The sequence below is a fragment of the Onychostruthus taczanowskii genome, unplaced genomic scaffold (genome assembly GCF_017590055.1).
Source record: "Onychostruthus taczanowskii isolate IOZ18803 unplaced genomic scaffold, ASM1759005v1 scaffold3, whole genome shotgun sequence".
NCBI lineage: Eukaryota > Metazoa > Chordata > Aves > Passeriformes > Passeridae > Onychostruthus > Onychostruthus taczanowskii.
This window is the reverse complement of record NW_024500349.1, coordinates 16,549,067-16,572,930: the sequence shown is the minus strand read 5'-3', so window position 1 is coordinate 16,572,930 and position 23,864 is coordinate 16,549,067. Positions and strand designations below refer to the sequence as shown.

General features: G+C 38.5%; 1 protein-coding gene across 1 annotated transcript in view; it reads right to left on the bottom strand.

Annotated features, from left to right (window-relative positions):
- Nucleotides 1-5,770: 5,770 nt before the first annotated feature.
- NCAPG2 (non-SMC condensin II complex subunit G2) overlaps nt 5,771-23,864 on the bottom strand; it is a 41,874-nt gene continuing 23,780 nt past the window's right edge. Inside the window, exons 14-28 of the mRNA XM_041408656.1 lie at nt 23,241-23,463; nt 21,868-21,986; nt 21,223-21,396; nt 18,976-19,046; nt 18,569-18,722; nt 18,225-18,398; nt 17,604-17,714; nt 17,358-17,501; nt 16,501-16,600; nt 16,027-16,211; nt 15,131-15,274; nt 13,161-13,264; nt 10,069-10,166; nt 9,736-9,838; nt 5,771-5,905 (exon numbers count right to left, since the gene is read on the bottom strand). Of these exons, the coding sequence (XP_041264590.1) occupies nt 5,854-5,905; nt 9,736-9,838; nt 10,069-10,166; nt 13,161-13,264; nt 15,131-15,274; nt 16,027-16,211; nt 16,501-16,600; nt 17,358-17,501; nt 17,604-17,714; nt 18,225-18,398; nt 18,569-18,722; nt 18,976-19,046; nt 21,223-21,396; nt 21,868-21,986; nt 23,241-23,463 (1,956 nt within the window). The 3' untranslated portion in view covers nt 5,771-5,853. The remainder of the gene's footprint in view (nt 5,906-9,735; nt 9,839-10,068; nt 10,167-13,160; nt 13,265-15,130; nt 15,275-16,026; nt 16,212-16,500; nt 16,601-17,357; nt 17,502-17,603; nt 17,715-18,224; nt 18,399-18,568; nt 18,723-18,975; nt 19,047-21,222; nt 21,397-21,867; nt 21,987-23,240; nt 23,464-23,864) is intronic.

Here is a 23,864-nt window from a genome sequence, read left to right as displayed (position 1 = left end):
CACCTATTTTTAATAACCACAGCAAGACTTCAGAAAGGTCTGTGCATGAAGACTGAATTCCTCACTAAGAAGCTTGTGCTCAGGTACCATTTTAGGCAGTGGGTAAGTAAGGATGTCAACAGGTAGGAAACAACACACACAAAAAAAAAAAAAGCTAAATCAGTATTCTTTATTCAGATGGAAGGTGAGCTAACACAAACAGTTTACCTAAATGTTTAATAATTACCCCAAAAGGCAGGAAGCAGACATCATTGCACATTGCAAAGAACTCTGAAGGAGGCTGGGCTGGCTCTATCCTCTCTGTCCTTTCATGTGGGCATGGGGGCACACAGGATTCAGGTACCTCTCCAGAAAGAGCTGCTAAAATGTACCTGCTTAAAATGTAAGGCTTCACAGCAAAGCATCTGCTACTGCAGCACAATAAAAATGTATTAACCCAAGACAAGGATTTATTGTAAGTGTAGTAAGAGGGGTAAGGAACCAACTGAACGGAAGAGGGAACTAGACTAGGCTGAAAAGTAATTACTAATGGTGTTTTGGAACAGCATCTTATTTAATATTTTCATGAATGACAGCACAAAAAATAAGCATAAACCAATGAAGTTTGAACATATATTTGAAACTGGGACAAGCTGACAGAGTATAAAACAAAATACTAGAATTTAACATAGGAAGAATTTAGTAAAATGATGTCTTAAGCAATAAAATAAACAATTGTCATGTTATGTGTTTGAGAACCAAGTTATTTTGCTAAGAAAAAGGTGGTCCTCTGGTTAAAAAGAATGGCACAAGAGAAGAAGATTAACAGCTTCTGCTTACTAGAGTCATGAGCAGTAACAAAATAAAAGTAACAGAACTCCTACTGCCACACTGTTTTCAAACAGTGATGACAGATACAACAGAGAATGAAATTTCCTCAGTGCCACAGCATATCATTTTTGCAACTTTGCTAGAACCATGATGTGGAACTGGAGAGACAAAGGACTCTAATTAGAGAAGACCCAGAACACATCTAAGCTCAACACCCTAACCAAGTGAAAACCCCCCAGTGACTGCAGAGTAATGAAAGCCAAAGGTTCAGCACTGCTGGAAGCCTGGGGCTGTGCCTCAGGTCATGCTCAAACAAGCAGCCACACAGAGCCCAGGACCAACAACTCTTATCCAGAGCAGATTAGACAAGATCTGTGCCTATTTGCAAGGGTTTAATGAACCTGAAGAATTGCTGGCCTCCAGTGGAAAATTCTGCAGCTTCTCCTGAAAGCTGCCCTTGGCCAGCTGCTTGTCCAGGTGCCAGCACTAAGCCATGCTCTTCTCTCAGACAGGGGCAGCAGCCACAACAGGGGCTCCTGGTACAGGCACGGCTGGACTCTGCAATGGTCTTGGTTTGCAAGACCCTGGAGCAGATCAGCAAAGAATATGGGAAATTCACTGCTGTGTGTCATGGTTTCACATCACAGTCATCAGCAGTATCCTTCACTAAGCATCCTTCAGGTAAGCTGAAACACTTGGTCCAAATTAGTCCAATTTCCTTCTGAAAGTCAAAAGACCTCAGAACACTTGAGAGCAGCACATGGGAGTTTAAATAAAAAGTGAGTTTCAGCTCTCATGGAGTAAACAACAGGTGCAAGATGGATTTTTTTTTAACTTCCTTGGCTATTCTGAAGGTTTGTGTGCTTGGACCCATACCTGAAGACATTTATTTGCTAAGAAAGAAGCTTGAGAATTTATCCTGGTTTTTCCTAGCTCACAAGTTGAACCTGTAATAGGTGGCAGATGCAGGGCTTTGCTTCCCATCCAGACAACAAAGGAAATTAACATTGTCATTACAAAAAGGGCCCAAGTCCTTACAAAAAATGTTGATTAGTGAAAGTAGCTTCATTCTCATTGATCCTGAATGCATATCCACAAAGGGAAGAGCTCCAGACATGGCACTCACAGGTACAAATGTGTCCAGAACGTTTCTTCTGCAAGCAGCTCTTCATCATCAGCATCTGCCAGTGCCAGTTGCCCAAAGGAGTGTCATAGACTGGTGTTTTCTTGCTCATTTTTCAAGAAATTTTATTAATCAAAGTCAAGTTCAACTTCAAACAGCTGAACAGATCTCAAAGGGTCTGTCTCAAGATTAAGGGAAGTTTTCAAACATACCCAAAGAACACCATCTCTTCCGCAACAGCACTTTTGATTAATAAGATGAAACAAATCTGTTTTACAGGTTTACAAAAGATAGCAGCTTAAGAAATGGCCTATTTATTTGTCTCTTCCAAACAGAAGGAAAATATAGATTTAAATTTTTGCAAGATTAAAGTTTGCAATGACAACTGCAAGTGAAACACAGAACTTCTCTGATATTCTTGTGAAATTTGTCACAAAGGCCTAAGGAGAAAGCCCTGACAGACCTTGACTCAAGGAATGCCAACACCATTACTTGTATTGCAGAAAGCCAATGTTTTTTCATGGAAGAGCAGTTTAGTAGAGCTGGACTAGAAATTGAGCTGAAATATGTTCACCAGCTGCAGGACTAACAGAAAATTATTTCAACCCTCTTAAGAACCACTTGAGTACCAGCCACCAGGAAAAGAAAGGTTTATCTTTAAATATTTTACCTTTCCTAGCAGTATCACCTCTGAGTTCTTCAAAGGAAATCCACCATATTTCTGATGTTGATGGAATGACCTTTATTTCCTTCTTAGCTGACAGGACTATTGCATCTGTACCATGAATTCCATGAATAAAACAAAATTATACACTGAGGAAAAACAAGGCAGTAAATTTGGATTCTTTTCTAATCGAATGATATGAGCAAATACTGAGAGACTGAGAAGCAGAAAAAAGAAACTTATTTACATATTCATTGAGTAATTTGTATAATCAGAAGATTTAAAAGGTCATTACCGGAACACCTGCCTGTTAACAGATGTAGAAGAATGAAGGCCAAAGAACACAGTTTTTATAAAGATGTTGATAGATAAACAGTTGGCAGATTTGCAGCTACCTGCTGGGGCAGCATTAGTTCTTTTGGTGAGGCCACTATTGTGGATGAGTTACATCTGGAAGTCATGAATCCATGCACACACTAACTATCCGGTTGCAAAGCTTACCAGGTGTTTATTAAGAACTGCACTGCTTTAAAATATCACTATTCCAGCTAAAACAGCTTTTATCCAGTAGGGAAATTTTATGTACTAAGCTGAAGTATGGGTCTGATGTTTGTACAGACAGCAGATACTAAAAAAACCTTACAGTCCCTTATGATGGAAAGAAAACCAGCACAGCAGATTGGAGGTACAGCTTTGCACAAATCTTAATCAAGAATGAAGAGCCTGCATTAGTTTGGCCAGATTAGTTAACTTCAATGTCAGTGCCCCTCAGTAACACTGGAGACTCAATAGCCATTTGCACAGGCCCACCCTGAGAATCACTTCACTTAACTGTACATAACCAAGAGCTTCATGTCCAGGTCTCCAGGTCTAAGCTGGAGGATGCAACTTTGGTCTGTGGCTGAATTGTTTTCTGGAGATTCCTATTAAATCTCCTAAACCAGACAAAACTAAAGCATCAGTAGCTGTGGTTCTGGCTGAGATAAATTCCTTCACAGTAGCTGTCATAGGGCTGTGTTTCAGATTTGTGCTGGAGACAGTGCTGATAACAGAGATGTTTCAGCTATTGCTGAGCAGGGCTTACACAGCATCATGGCCTCTCTGCTTCTCACCCCACCCCTAAGGAGGCTGGGAGTACACCAGGAGTGTGGAGGGGACAGAGCTGGGACAGGGGACCCCAAGTGACCAAAGGGATGTCTCGCACCATCAGAACAAACTGCAGGGGGAGGTTGTGGGGAGGGCACTGCCAAGGGACTGGCTCAGTCGTTTTATTTCCCTTTCTTTTTATCTCTTTTCATCACAATTTGGAAAAGTACTATTATTTTTTCTTAATTATTCAAATGTTGCTTTTTGACTTGTGTCCTTTTGCCCTGCCCCCATGTCCAAAGGGGTGGAGGCAGTGAGGGAGCAGCTGGGTGATGCCTGGCTGCTGGCTGGGCTTGAACAACCCCATGAGGTCAGCCAGGTAATTTACAGGCATCTCCATTAAGGCAAAACAACACTGTGCAATCAGCATTCTTTTAGTCTTGGTGATGCCTCAGGTTTTAGCTTTTTTATTTTTCAGATTCTGTACTGCTTTAATTTGTAGTTCTGAGCTTCATATTAGGGGATAGTAAGCTCTCTTCACAGAATAGGGACACAAAACAATTCCTTCTTTATCTGAGGACCAAGGACAACCAGTCTGGATCTCAGGCCCAAGAGCCTGATAAACAACATGGACTGAAGAGAGAAAAACAAGGATGGGACTTCATGAGCTAAAGCTGTAACTGGACAATTAACTCCAATGTGCTAATGGACCAGAACTGATAAAAGTGAGAGAATTTATAAAAGTGACCAGTCATCCATTTTGTGACCATTTTGGTTCAGCTTGGGTGTAGCCCTGGCTGGGCTCTTGTGCTGCCCTTTTAATAAATACCTACTTTATTCCTTTAGCACTGTCTAGCCCCTATTCTAGGTCAGCCTCCATAAGGCATCATTGGGAGAGCATCTGGTTGCATGAAGAAAATTAAATAAGTGGCTTAGATGCCTGCAATATCTGCATCCTTAGTACTAACTGATCAAAATAGCTATAATTTTTAAAAATAGTTAAATATAATATAATTTATATATTACTCAAGCCTATGTTTAATAATTAAGACATCTCCCTGCAGTGTATGAGGTGTTGAATCATCTGAATATTCAATATTCAATACTCCCCCCTTGTCAGCCAAGTTCTGCACGTCTCCAAGGATGGGTATTGCACAGGCTTTCTGAGCAACCTCTTCCAGTTCCATTTACCTCTCATAATGATTGTTTTTCATGTCCAACAAGAAATTCTCTTGCTCAAGTTGTTTCTGTAGAAACATGTTCTCCTCCATTCATCTCTGGGGAAAGTCTTTCCTTTACCCTCCTGCAGGCAGGTGCAGGTAGCAAGAAGCTGCCCTCGTGCAGGTGCCTGTGTGGGCGGTGCAGGATTTGTCCATCAGCTCCAGGTCTTTGCTGAACATCAGGAGATGCCCCTTGGTGTCAGCTGTGGTTCCCAGATGCTGTCATCTGCCATCAGTCCAAGGCTGCTGCTCACCCTGCCACCAACCAGCCCTGGCAGCAGGGCCTGCCCTCAGCAGTGCCACAGCTGCCAATCTCATCCCTTAGCAGATTATTCCTCCACTCTGATGGTCCAGCCAGTTTTCCACTCATCTTCCAAGCCTACCCATCCATCCCCTCTCTCTCCAGTTTGGCTGTAAGGATACTGTGTAAGACTGTGTAAAAATCTTTGCCAAGGATAGGAAACAGGACATGCTGTGCTCTCTCTTCTACAAAAGGGAGGGAAGTCAGGCTGGTTAAGCAGAGTTTGCCTCTGGAAAAGCCATGATGGCTATTCCCAATCACCATTTTGACCCTCACATATCTCAAAGTAAGATTTATTTCCATAACCCCTAAGAATATGTTCTAGTCCTCCCAGGGCCTGAGGTTATGTGTGACCTCAGTCTTAAGAGTATCTATGATATAATTAGTATTTGTTTTACAAATACTAAGATATAAAAATACTGATTTTACACTTCCCCCAAAAAGACATTTTTATACAGAACAACCCCTTTTCAGCTGTTGAAAAATATTTACTATTACATAATTTCTATACACACTTTTATACATTTTGCTTGCTTTAAATGTACAGAATAAGAGAAAACAGTTTTAAGCAATTCACAAGTTTACAAGGTAAGTTTTTTACAAAGCAATACACCTTCCGTCAATTTTCATGACAAAAGCTTCTGCGTGCTCAAGGATTGAAAAACTCATCCAAAATTTTCAGAGATGATTCACACAGGAATCTGAAATGCCAGAAAACAATGCATAACAGAATCAGAAATACTAAATGCCAAATCAATCCTCAACTATTTGATTCTCAGAGTACAGCCACCACGTGATTTCTTTGACCAGTTAGTCCACATTAGTTTATTAAAATGCCTTTACAAATTACTTTTGAAATAGCTGGATTCTTTTTCTTTCAACTTTTCCATTTTTCTCTTGATCATCTCTGTCTCTAGAATAACCAACAGCAAACCAGTTTAAATTACTATGTCAATTCAAGAACATTTTCTAATATTTCATCATCTAGTTAAAGAACCCACTCATTTTCTGCACAGCATTGTTACTCTTTTATTCAAACAAAACAGTGAAATCCTTTACAGGTAATTCATTCTAAGACTACTTTTCATTCGTCTATTTTCTTCATTTCTCCCTCACTCTACAATCTTTAGAATTTTTCTTCTCACCTGGGCAACTTTTTTCCAAGCCTGAGCTTTCACTCTCACCCTTATTAGCAGCTGCCTCCTCGAGCTGCCCTCACACCCCTCTTAGCCCTGCTCTGACTCTGATCTCTAATCTCATGCTCCTCTCTGCAGTGCCACAGATTTAAGCCAGGATGAAACTCCAGTGTCAACTAAAGGTAATGTACAAGGTACTACAGAATTAGGAGAATTGTTAAGTTCTGTGGGTTTAAGCACAATGCTGCTTTGTATAAATTTTATTTCGTTAAAGTTTATCAAGGCTAAAAACCCAATGGATTTGTAATGTGGGACCATTGGCACGTTGGCCAAAAGCCATCACTTGGGATAATTCTGCTCCTCCCAAACAGACAAGCTAAAGTCAGTTTTACCAAGTACCTTCCTAGGGAACTTAAAGATGGGAGGCAGAGAAATCATACCCAGTTATACACCAAAACAATTCAAGAGCAATAATTTACAGACACAATGACAGTGCAATTAAGAATTTGGGAACTAGCTAAATGATAATACTAAAATAAAATATTTCAGCACAGCCATTAGCTAAATTTAAATTCTAATATTCATATATCAAAATGCTAAATAAAGTAAATGCACAGTATTAAGTAAAAGCTATTATCCTATAGCACATCAGGTTTTACAGAATATGAGACATTTTTCTCTAGCCTCCAAATAACTGCTTTGACAGCTTTATCTGCATGTTTTTCTTAGGCATAAATATTTGCATTTTATAAACTAATGTGTGTGCCATTACTCTTGAGGAAATTCTCTCAATGCACAGTACGTTGTCCAGATTTTTTAAATGCACTGAACAGCATTTTTAAGATAAGAGACCCACAGGACCATCTGAAACCACTAGCTCAGCTGAAGAGGGAAGAGTAAATTGCAGTGAAAAGTTTTGCTTCTGAATTAGTGCACCAATTCCTTGTATAAGGGCAGCACCTTAATTACCACACCAGACAGCTTTTTTACTTTTTTTTCTTTCATTGCTAATATGTAAGAGATTACTGCTAAGTCTGAAGTTAAGATGCTGGCACAGAATGCCAGTTCTCTTGGGAAATTAAAGAATGTCACCATTTCCTGGTATACCTGGGTATTGAATAAAATAATCCCTCAAGGAGTTATTAGGAGATAATGCATTCAGAAGCAAAAGATAGTAATATTATTAAGAATGAGTTAAAATCCAGTAACATATTTTAGCCAGCAGCAGCACAGCAATGTGTGTTAGAGGACTGTCTTCAAATTAATGACCAGAGATCTAGCTTGCAGCATTACCATAACTAAAATTTGTTGTTTGGTAAAACAACAACAAATGATGATGAAATAGTTTACAAACAATAGGGCAAGCTTTAGACCGTGTATAATCATATTTTAGCTACATTAGCACACAAGCAGCAGAGCACTACAAATGGCACATCAGAAGGCACCAGAGGCCCGGCCCAGTCTGACGTTCTGTCTTAGCTGTGAGACTGCAAACACACTTTAATTCATCATGCAAAACCTGATCACTGCAGAACTTCCTCCAAACCTCTTTCCAGCATCAATTATTTTACTCTTCTGGAAGAAAAATTCCCCAGCATAACTGCACAAATATGAAATTCCCCCCAAATTCTGCAAAGCTGTGTGATAGCTTCTGAATTTTATCATGGTGTGCAATTTTGATTCATAGAAAAAAATCTTCCCATTATCATATCCCTAACCCTTGAATTTTGTCTGCAACTGCCTCCTGGGTTGGTATTATACAAAGGTAGCCACTCATATATCACGAAATTAAAACACTGCATAGCATCTTATGCTCTTCATCTGCCCCAACATGCAGGTTGATTTGTCCCAGTTCACTGGGCAGAGACAATCATATAGATTCATAAAGCAATTATCTGTGTTCTCACTGAAATTTATAGTCACTAGTGCTCTCAAGTGGCAGCAATTATTCACTTTAATGTGCCTATTTATTTAATCATGTTAAGATTCACTTTAATTTCACAGCTTTTTCTACTGTCTTGATTAGAAGTGCAAACTGAAACACAATACCCTGCTGCTCTCCTTCTTTTCCAGACAATTATTATTATAATTGTTAAAAATATTCTAGTAGGACACTTGGCAACCCATTGTAAAATAATTTCAAGGGGAAAAGAATGGGGTTTTGTTTATTTGTGTTTGATTTTGTTTCTAAGCTAGCTCCTGACCAAAGGACATCTTGTGCACAGCCAAGCAACTCTCCAGCTTTCCTGCAGGTCTCTTTTGGGTACTGGAAGGGACCCAGAGCACCATCCTCTGGATGGAGGCACGGCTCAGCCACCAGTGTCTATGTCAGCTCACTAAAATGCCAGAGAACAATGTGCTTCAAGCCAGGGATACATGAGAAGAGTACACTGGGAAGAGCTGTGCAAGAAACTGTTGAGTAAATGAAGCTCCCATACAATGAGGTTCCTCTACAATGGGCTTTTTGGCTCGTTTGGGAGGCTCTGATTTGTTTTTTTTTTATTTTAAAGTCTGTCTACTCAACAGCCATTGTTTGACCCTCCCAATAGTAAGGATCACTAGTTTGAAGAATGAAAGACTGCAAGGGCCTCTGCATGTTCAGGCCTCAATGGTGTGCTGCAAACTTTCTCAGAAATTTTGGATTCATGTCCATAACCCCAGTCAGGTTTTATCACATTCTGTATTTGTGCTTATAATGTCTCCTTTGCATACTTTCTGATTCCATGGGCAGTTCAATACTTAGGCAGAAATCAGATGTTCACAAATTTTAATACTTAAGCAAGTTTGAGGACTAAAGGCTAAAACATTTATCTTGACAGGCCTGAGATAACTGATTGCAAATACAATGCAGCCAACCACTTTCAAAAAACTTTTCACAAAAGATACACAAGATATGACTTGAAATCCCACCCCAACAAAAAGAGCAAAATAAAATCACCTGTGGAAAGGTCTCAAAGTCATTGTTATATTCAGTTAAATTTTTGCTACCTGCATAGATTTGGATTCATATGCTTAATGCCAAAGTGGGAGAAAAATCTTCTAGTAATAAGAAACAGTAACTGGACTATTTGCTTTGTTCTACCTCTGCTGCAAACAGACCTGGATTTGAGAAGTGAATCCAGCAACATACAGGATCAAGTGATAACACATTCAAATTAAATGAAAAAAGCCTGAAGCTAAATATGTAAAGATTGCAATCACAGCAGATATAAGGGCAGGAAATTTAATACTGTGCTGGGCTCAATACCTCCCACTTCCCCCCCTCCCCAGTATTTTAAACCTTGCAATCAATCACTCAGAACACTCTTAACAGTGTTATGTAAGTACAGAGCAGAGCCAATTATTGCAGAGAGGGGATAGGAGAGCTCAGCATTCCTTTCCTACAGCACACCCACCTTTCAATGCCTGTGGATTCTCCTGTGGCAGCATCCTTGCATATTATCAGCTTCCTTTGAATGGCAGGTGCAATATCCTTTAGAAGTGAAGTTTTGTGCTTACCTATTTGAAATGAGTTGGACAAAAATAATAGTGTTGGACAAAAATAATAATTTATCAAAAAAACAACCCCACCCTTCCACATTTTCACAGACTAACTTTAAACATAAAAGATTGCTTAATGGAAGATTAGATATTAAATTGGATTTTCACTGCCCTGGATTAACTACTGTGTATTTCAATGCAGTACATAAAAAGAAAGATGGAAAAAGGACAAAAATGTTTTAACTGACCTTTAATTATAATCACAATGCAGACAGTAGCTGTTAGACTAAAAATCCCTTCAATTTCTTCAGAGAGAATGGACTCCATTAATTCATTTAAAATTGACCTAAGGAAAAAAAAATTAAAAAATGTTATAAACCACATTTCTTTCAAAACAGAACTGAACAGAACATGTTTGTAATTATGCTAGTCTGCCAGCACAGCTTCAAAGACATCATGCAGGACAAAGCAGTGTGGCTGGGTAACTGAAAACTATGTGCTGCCTCTGGATCTGAGAATATCAAAGCATGGTAAATTGCTTGGGAAGAAAATAAAAAAGTCTGAAAACAGAAAAAGTGGCTGTTAAGAGAAGTGAAGAGCTTGTGATACATTTTAGGAAAGTCAATCCATGAAAAAACTACTGGTTCTACTGGAATTTAATTCCCAGAATTTGTACTGAAATTTCTAACTCAAATTTCTACTGAAGTTTGAAAAAATATACTCTATGACTCCATTGGTTTGCTAGTACCTACTCAGGCTTAATTAATATTTTGATCTTAAATGTGTTTCTCATAAATATTAAAACAGATGTTCTTCCAATTCCAACCCAGTGAAGATCATTTATAACTGTACAAGGCTCTGAAACATCCAAGCAACATTTTAGTTACTGAAACTATGGACAGAACAACAGAACCATGACAGCAGCTCCCTGTAAAATACTAACTCAGTATGTATCATAAGAGATTTTGTGACTTCTAGCAAGGGATGAAAGTATTACCAGCAAACTCTAGAGGTCTTCTGGGATATATGTCAAGGTAAGAAAAATGAAATGAGAGTCCCAGATGGGGTCCAGCAACCAAACTAAACTGCAGGGGGGATTAAGTCAATACCACAGAATGGAAACTAACTGGTCATTAGTGTTTGTGGTAAAAAACCCAAATTTAACTCAGAAGCAATTCTCAAAACCAGAGAAAAATAAAAGAACAAGAGCGATAAAACAGGAGATGGAAGAGATCCATAATCCCGATACTCCTCGGAGCACAAAGCAAAAATCTCTGTGAAGAACTAAAGGGAAAATTGAGAGCAGCAATGCTACAGAAACTTTCCCTAACATATTTCAAAAAACCTTTAGCAATATTATTATCTGTTATGAAAACTGAACATCATACATTGCCAGTTCTGACTTCAATTTTTCTTCAGTCTTTTATTGTGCTAAGATTTCAAAATGAAATATGCAGTTAAGAACCAATTCAGTAGAAACGTTTTGTAGAAATTCAAATATTGCTTCTGAGAGCTGAGAAAGATGAAAACTCTTTAGCTTCAGAGATAAGCATTATGAAGTTGCTCATGCATTGCTTCAGTTTCATTGTATCATTGTGGACTAATGTGACCAAGCATTGATTCCATTTCACCTTGCTCTTAAATTGCTAATGGACAGCACTGGGATCAGAGTCCTGACTTCGTTGTTATCATTGTTTGGGTCACTAAGCACACTCTTAACCTCCATGAAGGAACACTGGAATTTCATTAACCTGCAACAAGACTCACTGAAGCTGCCTTTCCCCACCTCCCTCTGAAAAAGGGTCACAAGAGCCTGCAGGCAAAGATAGAACAGAACAGAACAATAAGGTGTTTAAAATACATATAAGGTTCAGAGGTAAGTAATTGGTTCCTATACAGATAGTTCTCTACTAAAATGAAGGACCACACAATTGGACAGATATTGCCAAGCCTCCCTGTATTATCACTGCTAGGGGGATTGAAATTCAGTGCTAGAGACTGAGTAGTTGGTACTGAAAATAAAACAGATTCTGCAGAACTCAGAGCAAGACGACTCTGAGCTCACAGAGCAGAAGCTCACATCAGATTTCGTAACGTCAAAGGCTTTCATGTTGACAAAGATTTCTGAAATACTGAACTATTCACTACTGGATTCTGATTATGGCCTATCAATACAGATTTATAAAAAAAGCCTTAAAAGTAGTCTCAATTCTGAGGCACCAGTAGAACCAGATGGAAATTATCTCCAAATCTTTGCCCCAAAAAGATAAATGCCAGAAGATACATTTTTTCCCAAGTACACAGAAACAATTTGGTTCAAACTTGCAGTTTTCTCCACTAAGAATGGACAAGATTCACTTTGATTACTACAAGAAAAGGTTTCAGAAGAATTAACTGATTTTCTGCAACTCTTTTGAAAAGAGATGTGTAAAACAATTGTTTCACTAGAAGAGAACACCTTGAGCTGCTGCCTCATGGCAAGATTTGGATTGGTTGGACTGTTGCTGGAGTCTCTGGAGTCTTTTGTTTTGAAAGTTCAACTAGAATTAGAGAAGGATTGAGAAGAAAAAAACCACCTCATAACACCAGAGACAGGGGCATTCAGTGCCTGTCAGATGAGGAAAGAAGAGCAATTAGCTGTGGTAAGTCAGGGAGAGCAATAGGACTTCTAAGCCCCTTTATAATTTAAAACAAGTCTAGTGTGTAGAGTCATGAAAAGAAAAATTGAATATAAACAAACCATGCAAAACGAAATACAATTGTGAAAATTTTAGAAGATATTCAGGGCCCCCACTAAATAGAGCAAATACCCTCCCAGTTCAAGTCTTAAAAAATAAATAACATAAGCTCACTTTTGGAGGCTTTCAGCACTCAGATACTTCCTGTTTTGAATGTTGTGACTTTAATACAGCCACAGGTACACGTCACCTCATTGCAGATGTTCAATCAAAGGATTAATTCTATTTCTGGTAAATATTTTATCTCATCTTAATATCTCTGTGTTGAGGGGACTCAGCTTTATAAGTGTCTTATGAAAGAAGCAAGCCAAGATGTATGATTAAAAAACTCCTAATGATTAACAGTCTTGTAAATAAGAAGCACCCTTGGTTAAAAAATGGACTCAACCCCAGCAATCAATATCTACAGGCAATATGTCAAGAAAAAGGGATTATTAAATAGTTCAGATTAATTTAGAAAGCAACTAGTTCTTCAAAATTTATTTGAATTTAGAAATTAAAATTTTTTTGACAACATATAAACTATTCTATATATTCTATAAACTATTCTATATATTCTATATTAGCAAAAATCTTGGAGAAATTAATATAGGAACATTTACCTGACAACATTAACGGACTTCATAATTACAGTCATTAAACTGCTTGAAAGAGGGGGAAGGTCTGAAATACTCTTTGGCATAGTCAAGTCTTTTTCACTGGAAGCCTAAAAAAGAAATAAGTCAACAACCATTGTAGCTCAAGAAAGATATGTATGCAGAATATTATATTTCAATAATTACACTAACAATTGGAACATTCACAAGTAATCTTTGAATAGCTTTAATTCAACTGTGTTGTGTCCAAAAAAACAAAACTAATTTAAATTAGAAAGACTGAAACTAAACCACATAAACACTATTTGTACCAAGGCAAATATTCTCTGCAGTTGCTTTCACCAGAAGTTTCATTTAACAACACTGGTGGTCAATCTTTACCAAGGCACAGCCTATTAGACATCAATTGAGTCCACTCTGTGGCTCCAAGTTGAAGTCTGCATCCATGATTTCTAAATGAAACTTCAGTGACAGTGATTTTCTGGATACCTGCTCTGTTTGATGTAAAGTTCTGAATAGATGACAAATATTTAGTTAGAACTGAACGTTGATTTACAACAACGTGGGAGGGCGTGGAAAACCCCAGCTCGGATAGGTGACTGGAATGAACACTCAGTCTCTGAGTAAGAGTCTCCACTATATTCAAGCCCAGAAATGTTTCTTCTGCATCATCTGTAAAGAGCACCTGTCACCCCACAGCCTTCTCAGCTGATACATCAATATCTGCAGGCAAACAGCTGGTACTGCTTCAGTGCCTCCTGCAACAGAACCTTGGAAGCTGCTCTGTGGTTCCTTCTGGCAACTGTTTCTTGCTCTGTTTCTGACACATCCAGAACCCACAGCAAAAGTAGAGCCTCTACTAAAGAGCCTCTGCTCTTCCTTTTTAGTTCTCAAAGCTTCCAACCTTACTAATCATATTTGCTCCTAACAGTACCTGCATTAGAAAAATGGGGTGAGAATGTTGCCCTTCTCCTTCAAGCACAGTTGTGGTTCCTGGGACTTTCAGAACGTGAAATAACCTCTGTCTACACATTCTTTTCAGTATCAGAGACTCTTTCTTTACTTTCCAAAGCAACACAGATCAGATATTTGGAAATCCTCTGCACAAAAACTAAAGGAACCAAAAAAAAGATGCAGCGTGTGACAGGCCTCTGCATGGAAGTAGAGAATGCACCAGTGATCAGTGCCAAGAAGGGCATCAGCCTGCTTTGGAACAGGACTACAGAACCTTATGGGACCATTCCAAGAGTTGGGAATGGGAATCTGTCACACATCAGCAGTTCACTTCCAGAACCCCCTAATGCTGGGTGGGATGAAGTGAGGTATGTTTAGAACAAGCCCCTGTCCTCCTCCTTTCCCTGAGCCTTAATTGCTGAACACAACACTGCATGGTGTGGCACAAGCCTTTGATCAGTTTGGGTCCATGGTCTCAGCTGTGTTCCCTCTCAGCCTCTTGCCCATCAACAGCCTTACTTTTTTTTAGAGTGAAGGTGAAGGAAGCAGGGAAATATTGACACTCTGCAAAGCACTGCTCAGCAACAGCCAAAACAAACTGGTGTGTCCTTAACAATGTCTTGGCTACAAATGCCAACCACAGCAACACAGGGACCGCAGGGAGGAAAGCTGACTCCTTCCCAGCCAGACCCAGTACAAAAGCACAGAGGGAATATCCTAGAACCCATATTACAAATTCCCAACACTGCCTAACTGCTAAGTTCTCCTGTCAGAGGCAGATACTGAAATAGGCATCAGGACAAGTCTGCTCCTACACAGCTGTAGTGAGAAATCTGAGAGATGAACACTAATACAAAATTACAGCAAATAAAATTTCCTGTTTGTTCCATGCCAACACACACAAAATCCTCATCTGCAGTACAAAGATCAATTTTCTGAATAAAGCTCTGTCGTTCCAACATAATATTTAAAAAGCAGAAGGTGTTAAATAGAAAAAAGAAAATTAAAAGGATTAAATTTACCTTCTGTAGCACACAATTTATCTCTGCTACTATTGCAGCCAGGAGAGTGGAGAGTACACCCTGGTGAACTGCTGGGAATGTGGAATGCCAGCACTGCAGTGCATGGATGAATTCTCCAAGAGGCATCTGAATGGAGTAAATCAACTAAAACCAAAAAGAAAAACACATCTGTTTTTTCAGACTGCTTGAGTATAAATACATATATATACCAGCAAACCTCTCTGTGAAGTGTGGACCACACTTTGAAAGCTTTTGACATATTCTAGTCACTTGGGATCAGAGGAGGAATCAGCAACAACTGGGAAGTCTACTCATAAATTTGAGAAACAAACAAAGCAGTGGTTCTTACAAAAAGAACAGAGAGTTTTTCAGAAGTCCTGAAAAGTAGATCAGCAAATTTCCCAGAGTGATGCACCCATTTCACTACTATTTTGTATCTGCTTTAAAATACAAGAAGTCTACTTTTCTGTGAAGATGTGAGATTTTCAAGAACGTAGAACATCATACATATTTTGAAGCTGGTATCATTGAGGTTAAAATAAATAAATAATAAAGAAAATTTCTCCTCCCTCCAAGATCATAATATATATATATACACACAAATCATTTGCTCTGGATTGAGGAAGTTCATCTAATTGCAGATTAGATTAACAGCCTAGAAGTACCACCACTGTCCAGAATCATTGGCAACAGAACGCATTTGTTCTGCAATTTACTGGTTCTTCTGTCAGACCAAAATGGATCAAAAAAAAAATTTGAAAATTTAACTGAAAAAGTTAACCTCAGTTTAACTGAAAATTTAACCTCAAAGTGTCTAAGTATACCCCATTGCATAAAAATTATGGATTCATCTACACATTAGCAATCACATAGCAATTTGAACTGTAATATGATACCTGAATTCCTTCTTCCTGTTCTTTCTTAAGTCTATGTGCCATACATTCTAAAATTTTCTGAAAGACGTTCTGTAGAGTGTGGAAAAGATTTGTCACTTCCTCTGCCTCAGTATTCTGATTTAAAGAAGCTTCAATTATTTCTTTTAGAACACACAGCAACACTGGAGCACAAAAGCCACCTCTTTCTAGAGAAAGAGATAAATGCCACAATATAAAAGTTGTAATATTAATCAGGTACAATCTTAGAATGAAACTCAGTTAGCTACAACAAATAGTGATAGTTTACAAGCGTGGACAATACATTTAGTTTCTGAGCACCCTCAGCTGAAATTTTCATCCAGTCCAATTAACATTTGAAGTGTGAATCCAGTGTTCCCTCCAACTCTTAAAAGTTAGGGATTAACTAACTTGTTAATACAAGAAAAGTCAGCCAAGTACAAATGCAGATGTTGCTGTTAGTATAAAATAGGGTACCTGTTTGCACAATCTGAAGGGCCATTTCTAAAAGGTGTGCTTGAAACGTGACATTTCCCAGGCCCACCATTATGACATCTTTACACACTGTCAGGTAGACCTAGAAGAGAGGTGCAAAATTATAGGAAACCCAAAGTTTATGTAAAGTAAGCATTCAGTAAAACTCAATAAAACCACGAAGTCTTAGCCAAGGTGCCTTGAGAGCTGGTGTACCTACCTGGAGTTACTCAGTTCACACCTGTTGGAAAGCATGAATTCCAAACAGTCCTTCAAATGCTTCCATTGCCCTTTCCCAACAGTAAATGATTTCTCAAAAGGCAGTAAATCCTCTCTTTTTTTACTCAGGCTCAGATCAAAGGCATTGATACCTATCATTTACTGAGGCAAAATATGACATCTCTACCTGCCTTTAATAGCAAAATTAAAATCAGCAGACAAAAAGAGTGTTTCCCTATAGTTGTTACATACTAAACAGATTATGAGATGGAAGTATAGACAGAGTGAGTGAGAACTTTTAATCAGTCTGTGTATATATGAGCTGGGTTGTTCAAAGACACTGACTGGGATTAAAGTCAGCCAAATCTTTCCTTTCACCAAAATCTGGCAAAAGCTCAGTACTAAAATCCACCTCGGGTTAAATGAAATGTCAGAGGAATGCAACAGAAAACAATTCAGAACTAGCTAAAACCTCAGCCACATTATATCAAGAAATGCTTTCTTTGAAGGGCTAATCAAGATCAGGGGTATGGGACACTGTAAGTGATGACACAAATGCCAGTGCAGTTTGTCTGCATACAAATTGCTACACCTACAACTTCTCAAATTGAAAGCAGCTTGATTTATAAGAATCCTCTAACCTGGATAATTAATTCAGAAACATCACTATGTTTTGAAATACCATCCTCTTCATCACTTGCTAGTATAAAAGGTACAACTTCACTTTTTATCCAAGCACCTGTCTTCATCAGAAGTGAAAGGTGATCTTCTCCTTCTTCAGAAAACTGAAAAAAAAAACAACCCAAAGGGAAGTTTACCAATTGTCTCTCCAGTAGTTTTGGTACTTCCTTATACCATGAACTTATTTTGGAAAGCTATAACCATACCTTGTGCTGAAGATGAACAGCCAATCTGCAAAAGAGGCTGAAGGCTCTTAGGCTGGTTGCTTGATTCCAGCCACCAGAATCTATTCCTTTCAGAATTGAGCCAAGAACCCTCTGAAATATGAAGGTTAACATTTACATTTTTCAGAAAAACCTTTCAAATGTTTCTTTACTCAACAGCTTTAAACAAAAAAAAAAACCACCCTCAAACCCATAAAAACAGCAAAGCACCAACCCCAAATAAGCAACAAGCATAATTTAATTACTTAAATTTTTCAATGCCATAACTGATTTTCAGACTATTCCTTATTCACATATTCTAAAAGTCAGGTCCCTTAAAAACACTCAACACTAGATCACAAAATTTTGAGACATCTAAAACTGAGAAGCTGGTCAAAATCTGCCATCTATAAACATTTTTGAACTACTATACTTTTAGTTTAGAGTATTTGTTGGAAATACAAACCAAAAGGAAAATCATTTTACCAAAAAATCTTTTTACAAAGGGAGAGGGCATTATGAACCTCAGGTATTTGTTCTTGCAGGCATTTTAGTTTGACTCAGGCAATATATGATGTTAAGCACTGATTTTATAAACACTGTTTATGAGAAGGAGAAAACTACCTTTGCAGCACTGAGGGTTTTCAAAAGCTTCATCAGTTTATTTTTAGGAACAGAAAGTAGGCAACCACAATTGACAGGATGAGTCAATAAATACTCAATGTAATCAGTTGCCAAGTCTGGCTTTGATTCCTGTGTTACATGGATACGTACACGACGCCCAGATGTTTTAGTATTCTGAATAGGAAGAAAGCACAAAAGCAGTACAACTCTGTTAGTATCCGACTTTAGAACTGATTACAAAGCAGAAGAATACAGCACTTGAAAGTCTTATTCTATTTTAAAAAAGCACGATGCCTTAAATCAGTCTGGCAATTCCCATACTCCCTGCATATGCATATGCACACCTTTGTGGGGGTGAGTGAGTCAGACAGCCAATCACAGGCTAATTCCATAACGTGCCCCACTTGACCCCAGCGGCACAGGCAGTCGATCAGGACAGAATACTTGTTTTGGTCAGCTCCACTGTCAATATTTCTGAGTCTGGAAACCACACCACAGCTTAAAAGAAAACAGACAGACAAAGAGACACATTACCTTCACACCCATAAGTGCAGAAAACAATTAGTGTAGCACAAAAAAAAGGATTCACCAACAAGACAGACTTGAACATCACAAATTTTACTGACTTATCACAGTTTTAGCGTCTTAATTTACCCAAATGGGCATTTAATATATCAGATTGCAAAAAAATGAACGAATACAGCCAGTAAGAAACTTCTTGTCACTTGTATTTTGGATTTCCAAACAGTACCTGAATGTAGGAATAGCAGCAGGGGGCATAAAGGATGCCAGAATAATCAGTGGAGCCATGCACCGCTCATCCTAGGATAAAAGAATTACACTGTATGACACAAAGGTACACACATGCAAGCAAAACTAAAGATTGTACTGAAAAACTGTGATTACATTTCCTCAAATGAAGGATTTCCCTTTTCCACTACAAACGGAGCTGAAAAGACCTCAAAACAATATGGCTTGCAATCTGAAATGTCTGTTTCCTGTTTTTGGAGGTCAATTACCAATTATCATACCCTTCACTTTCTGCCAAGCTGCCAGCATTGACTACTATGAATAGTCATGACTCCATTAGGTTAATACTCATTGCAAAAGAAATAGCAGCTCCACATCACTTTTTTTTTCCACTAGAGACTAAGGTTTAATTGCACAACCATGACACCATCTAACTCCTCTCAACCTTAAGTGCCTTAAATTCATTCACAAGACAAACTTATTAAAAACACTAAAGAAAAGGATTGTTAAATAAGGATGGTAATGTTTAACATGTCATAATACATGGTCTAGGTCACAACATAATCTCACTCAGGTTATACACAAACCAATATATGTTAAGAATTCTTCAAAAATGGCTTCTCTCTATGTCCAAGCTTCATGGAAACAGCCAAATGAAATTATCATCTACTTAGCCATTCCAAGATCTAAAACCTTTTTTTAAAGCTCATATTTTTAAAAGAACTTTTAAAATATATATTTGTAGCTTTTTCAGGAAAGAGACAGGCAGCTTCAGTGTGTTTGTAGCCTTTTAGGAACTAAGCCTCTGATGACAGGTCCTTATAGATCCAAGCTGCATACTCACTATATAAGAATATCAAAGTCAAAGATGTTTCTTGCTGAAGCTGGAGATCTTGTCTGTTCACCAGACCCTTTCAGAAAGGATGCTACATCCTCTACCAAAAAAGATTTGGAATGTCTTTGACAGCTTCCAAATGCTTTCAGGGTAGAATTTGTGTATCTGTGCTGCAGAATAATATGTAGCAATGAGTTGCTTTTCACTCCCTGATTATCTAACGCAAAGTTGCAGTGGAACAGCCACCACATTTCAGGACACTTCAGCATAAAAGCCATCAACTAAGAGAAAGATATCCAGTATGTAATCCTTCCAAATTCATTGTGGCCACTCTCAGGATGGCATCCTCCTCAAGAATAACACTAAAACAATCAGAGCAAGGAGACTGACAATTTGAAAATGACTGATATTAATTAACTGCCTATACTGAACCAAAGCAATAAATAAATGCATTGACAGATCATTAGAGAATAGATTTAAGTTAGCAGAAACCTCAGAATCACAGAGTGGTTTGGGTTGCAAGGGATCTTAGAGATCATCTTGTTCCAACCACCCTGCCATGGGCAGGGACACCTTCCACTTAGCCAGGCTGTTCCAAGCCCTATCCAACCTGGCCTTGAACACTGCCAGGGATGGAGCATCCACAGCTTCTCTAGACAACCTGTGCCAATGTCTCACTACCCTCACAAAAAAGAATTTCTTCTTATGTTTAAACTAAACCTACTTTCTTTTAGTTTGAATCCATTCCCCTTGTCATGTCATTACACTCCCCTGTAAAAAGTCCCTCTCTGTCTCTCTTGCAGGCTCCTTTCCAGGCTTAACAATCCCAATTCTTTAAGACTTTCTATTTAGGAGAGGTGCTCCATCCCTCTCATCTTCTTGGTGGCCACCCTTTGGACTCACTCCAGCAGGTCAGCAGGACATGTCTGGCTTTCTGGCCTGCAAGTGCATTCTGCCAGCTCATATTCAGTGAAAAAAGAGCTGCAGCTGCTTCAGTTGCAGCTGAATCACAAGAAGTGGTGCTGGTGGAAGAGTCTGGGGGACAATGGGTAGGAAAACACGTGGACTTCAATGTACACTGAGTATTAATTCTTCAATGGCTCTTTTGTATTTACTGTTTCCAAAAGTTCCAAAACATTCAAAAGAATAAAACCCTAGAAAAACCTTCCAAGGAGAGCAATTTATTGCATAAGTATTTTTGAGCTATTTAGATAACAATTCATCAGTCAGACACTGCAGCTGGAGAATAGTTTCTGCCCATTTGTGGGATCCCAAGAAAATTGCTGCTGTTTATAGTTTACAGCAACAATGAAAAAGAATACTTAATGCCATAAAAATAGATAAAAGACATAAAACATGAAAGCATCTGAATAAAATACTGAGAAAGCCTAGATTTTCCTGTATTTTCTTTACCTGAAATATTTTAAAATATTCAGGAAGTACAGAAGCAAACTTCCTGATAGCATAATGTTTGGCATCTTCATTGTGATCTAGTGCTTTGTGGATGCTTCTCCAGAGTATTACAGTGATCTCCAACAAACTTGCCATGCTGGCCACATCATTTACTGACAACACATTATCCAACACCTGAAATACAAACATTTAGATGATATTACCCATTATATTTTCAAATAGAAATTTAAATTAAAATAAGGCTTTAAAGACACTAGAAAAAATCCTTCTAGACCCTTTAGAAAGACACTGTGGTTGCTATAGAACAGGAACTTCCACAACTCAGTCTTAATCTCTCTAACTTCACATATATTGCAATAGTAATTTTTAAAATAATTTAACTGCAAAACCAAACCAATTTATAATCAACACTGGAATTAGGCAACTATTAATTTAAAATGTGCTTCATATTCCTTCTATCTTCTTCTAGCTACTTGACCAGATTTCTGCTACTGCAGGACATGAAAATCCAATAATGGCAGTTCTCCCCTTCCAATTCCAGAGATGCCCAAGGGCATTCCTTTAGACTTTCTGCCATATTCTGTCTCACATTAAGCACCACTGAAAAGAAGTTACCAGAAGTTAGAATAGAGTGGTTTTTCTTACACTGCTGTTCTCCTTTTCATTTCCATCTTCATCATCATCCCCACTATCATGAAGATTATTTGTCATTGCTTTCTGGATGCAGGCATTCAAGCAGCGCCGAATAGTGAGCATCAATTTAGCTATATTTAAATAGAGTAAGAATAAATTAGACATTTACTATTTGCTAAGAATGTTGTTAATAAGTGCTTCTAATTACAATGGAAAGCCAGTATGAAAAAGTAGGCAACAGAACCAGAAACAGCTAGGAAAAAATGGAGAAAAATTCCTTGTAAAGGAAATGGAAAAAATGTGAACATGTTTTATATCCTCAAGTATGAAGAAGAAATGAGAACATTATCGTCAGGGTCTGTAATTTTATTGTTAAAACAGTATACTAAAAAACCCACAAACAGCCACCACCTTATCAAATTGGAACCAGAGGAAGCTTCCACAACTCCTACATCTAATCTGGCATAGCTGTTAACCTAATGACCCACATTAAAGAACACATTCCCTCCAATGTCAATGTTCACTCCTATGTCAATTCCCATTCCCTCCTGTGTCAATTCCCATTCTTTGGAAAAGATGTAGCCCAACCATTGCACTCCTGAACGAGGAGCTCAGCTCTAGAAAAAGTGAAAGGGCTATGCCACTCTGGTGGAAGTACAAGGTGATTTCATAACTGTGATTTCACAGCCTTATCAAGATGATCAGTGAGAGGTAATGCTTTGGGCATTTCACCCAAGTCACTCCATGCTGATTACTTGAGTTTTAACAGAACTCCTCTGAAACAAAATTTTCCTGATTTTACTTGTTTCAATAGGACTTTTCTAAGCAGCAGTGACATGCTGGGCAGCACATGCCCTCTTCACTGAAAGTTTCAGCAGCTTTCTAAAGGAGGACTTTTTAGATTTTCCCTGAGCAACCTGAAAATACTGATCCACAAATCCCAGATACCCAGATTATCAGGTGTAAACATTTTTTCAGTTTCTATATAACCTTTCACATGAAGATCTCAAATCACTTAAGGCATCAGGGTATTTGCTACCCTATTTCTACATGAGAAATAGGTATCAACTGAGAAAATTTTAAGGTACGTGTGGGGAGAAAAGGGACCAGAAGGACCACGTATCACCATGGGCTGGAGTGTACAGTACAGCATCACAAGAACAGAGATGAAAAGCTTTGATCTCCTCGCTGTTGAAAAAGCTGATGACTTTGCCTGCTGTGCTTATTGCTGGTGTCAAGAATTTCCAAAAATACACACCAATATTATACTAAACCCCACCAAAAAACTAGCGACAATGTACCACTGTTCCAGAAATAAGAAGATAAAAGCATTTACATAGCATGATATCAGTAATTCCAAAAGCTCACAAGGTTTTGTGCTTTACCTATATTGGTGGGGGCAGTGAATTCACAGGCATATTGATAGAACTTCCTGGCTGCTGCTGGATTCATCTGGATCAGAGTGACACAGCGCTCGCACCACACATCCTCGGGCTGGGCACTGGGGAAGAAGGAGTTCAGCAGGAGGTTCACGATGCGCCGCGACACCGGCCGAGAGTCGGCTTCGAGGCGAGACAGGAGGTGCTCCATGGGACAGATATTCCAGAACTGTGAAGTGAGAAAAAGATGTTCAAAGGAGTGAAACAAAAATAGAGGAAAAAACCCACCACCTTCATTAAGTGAATCAAATATAAAGAACATCAACCTGGAAAACATGAGCATTTTTGATTTTTACACCAAAGTGTACTGGAGGTCAAATTCTGCTGCAATAATGTTATTCTGCCCTGCTGATGTTTTACATCTCTGGTATCTCTGACTCACTGCTAATATTGTGGTTCAAGCCATTCCACTTCAATACACCTGCAATACTACAGGGAAGAACTATTTACCCTACAAGGATATCATCATAAAATACAATTATTGTCATTATGTGCCATGTTTCATATTCTCCTCACAGGACAAAGCAGGACCAAACTACCTACAAGAATTGAATACACCTTAAAAACCTG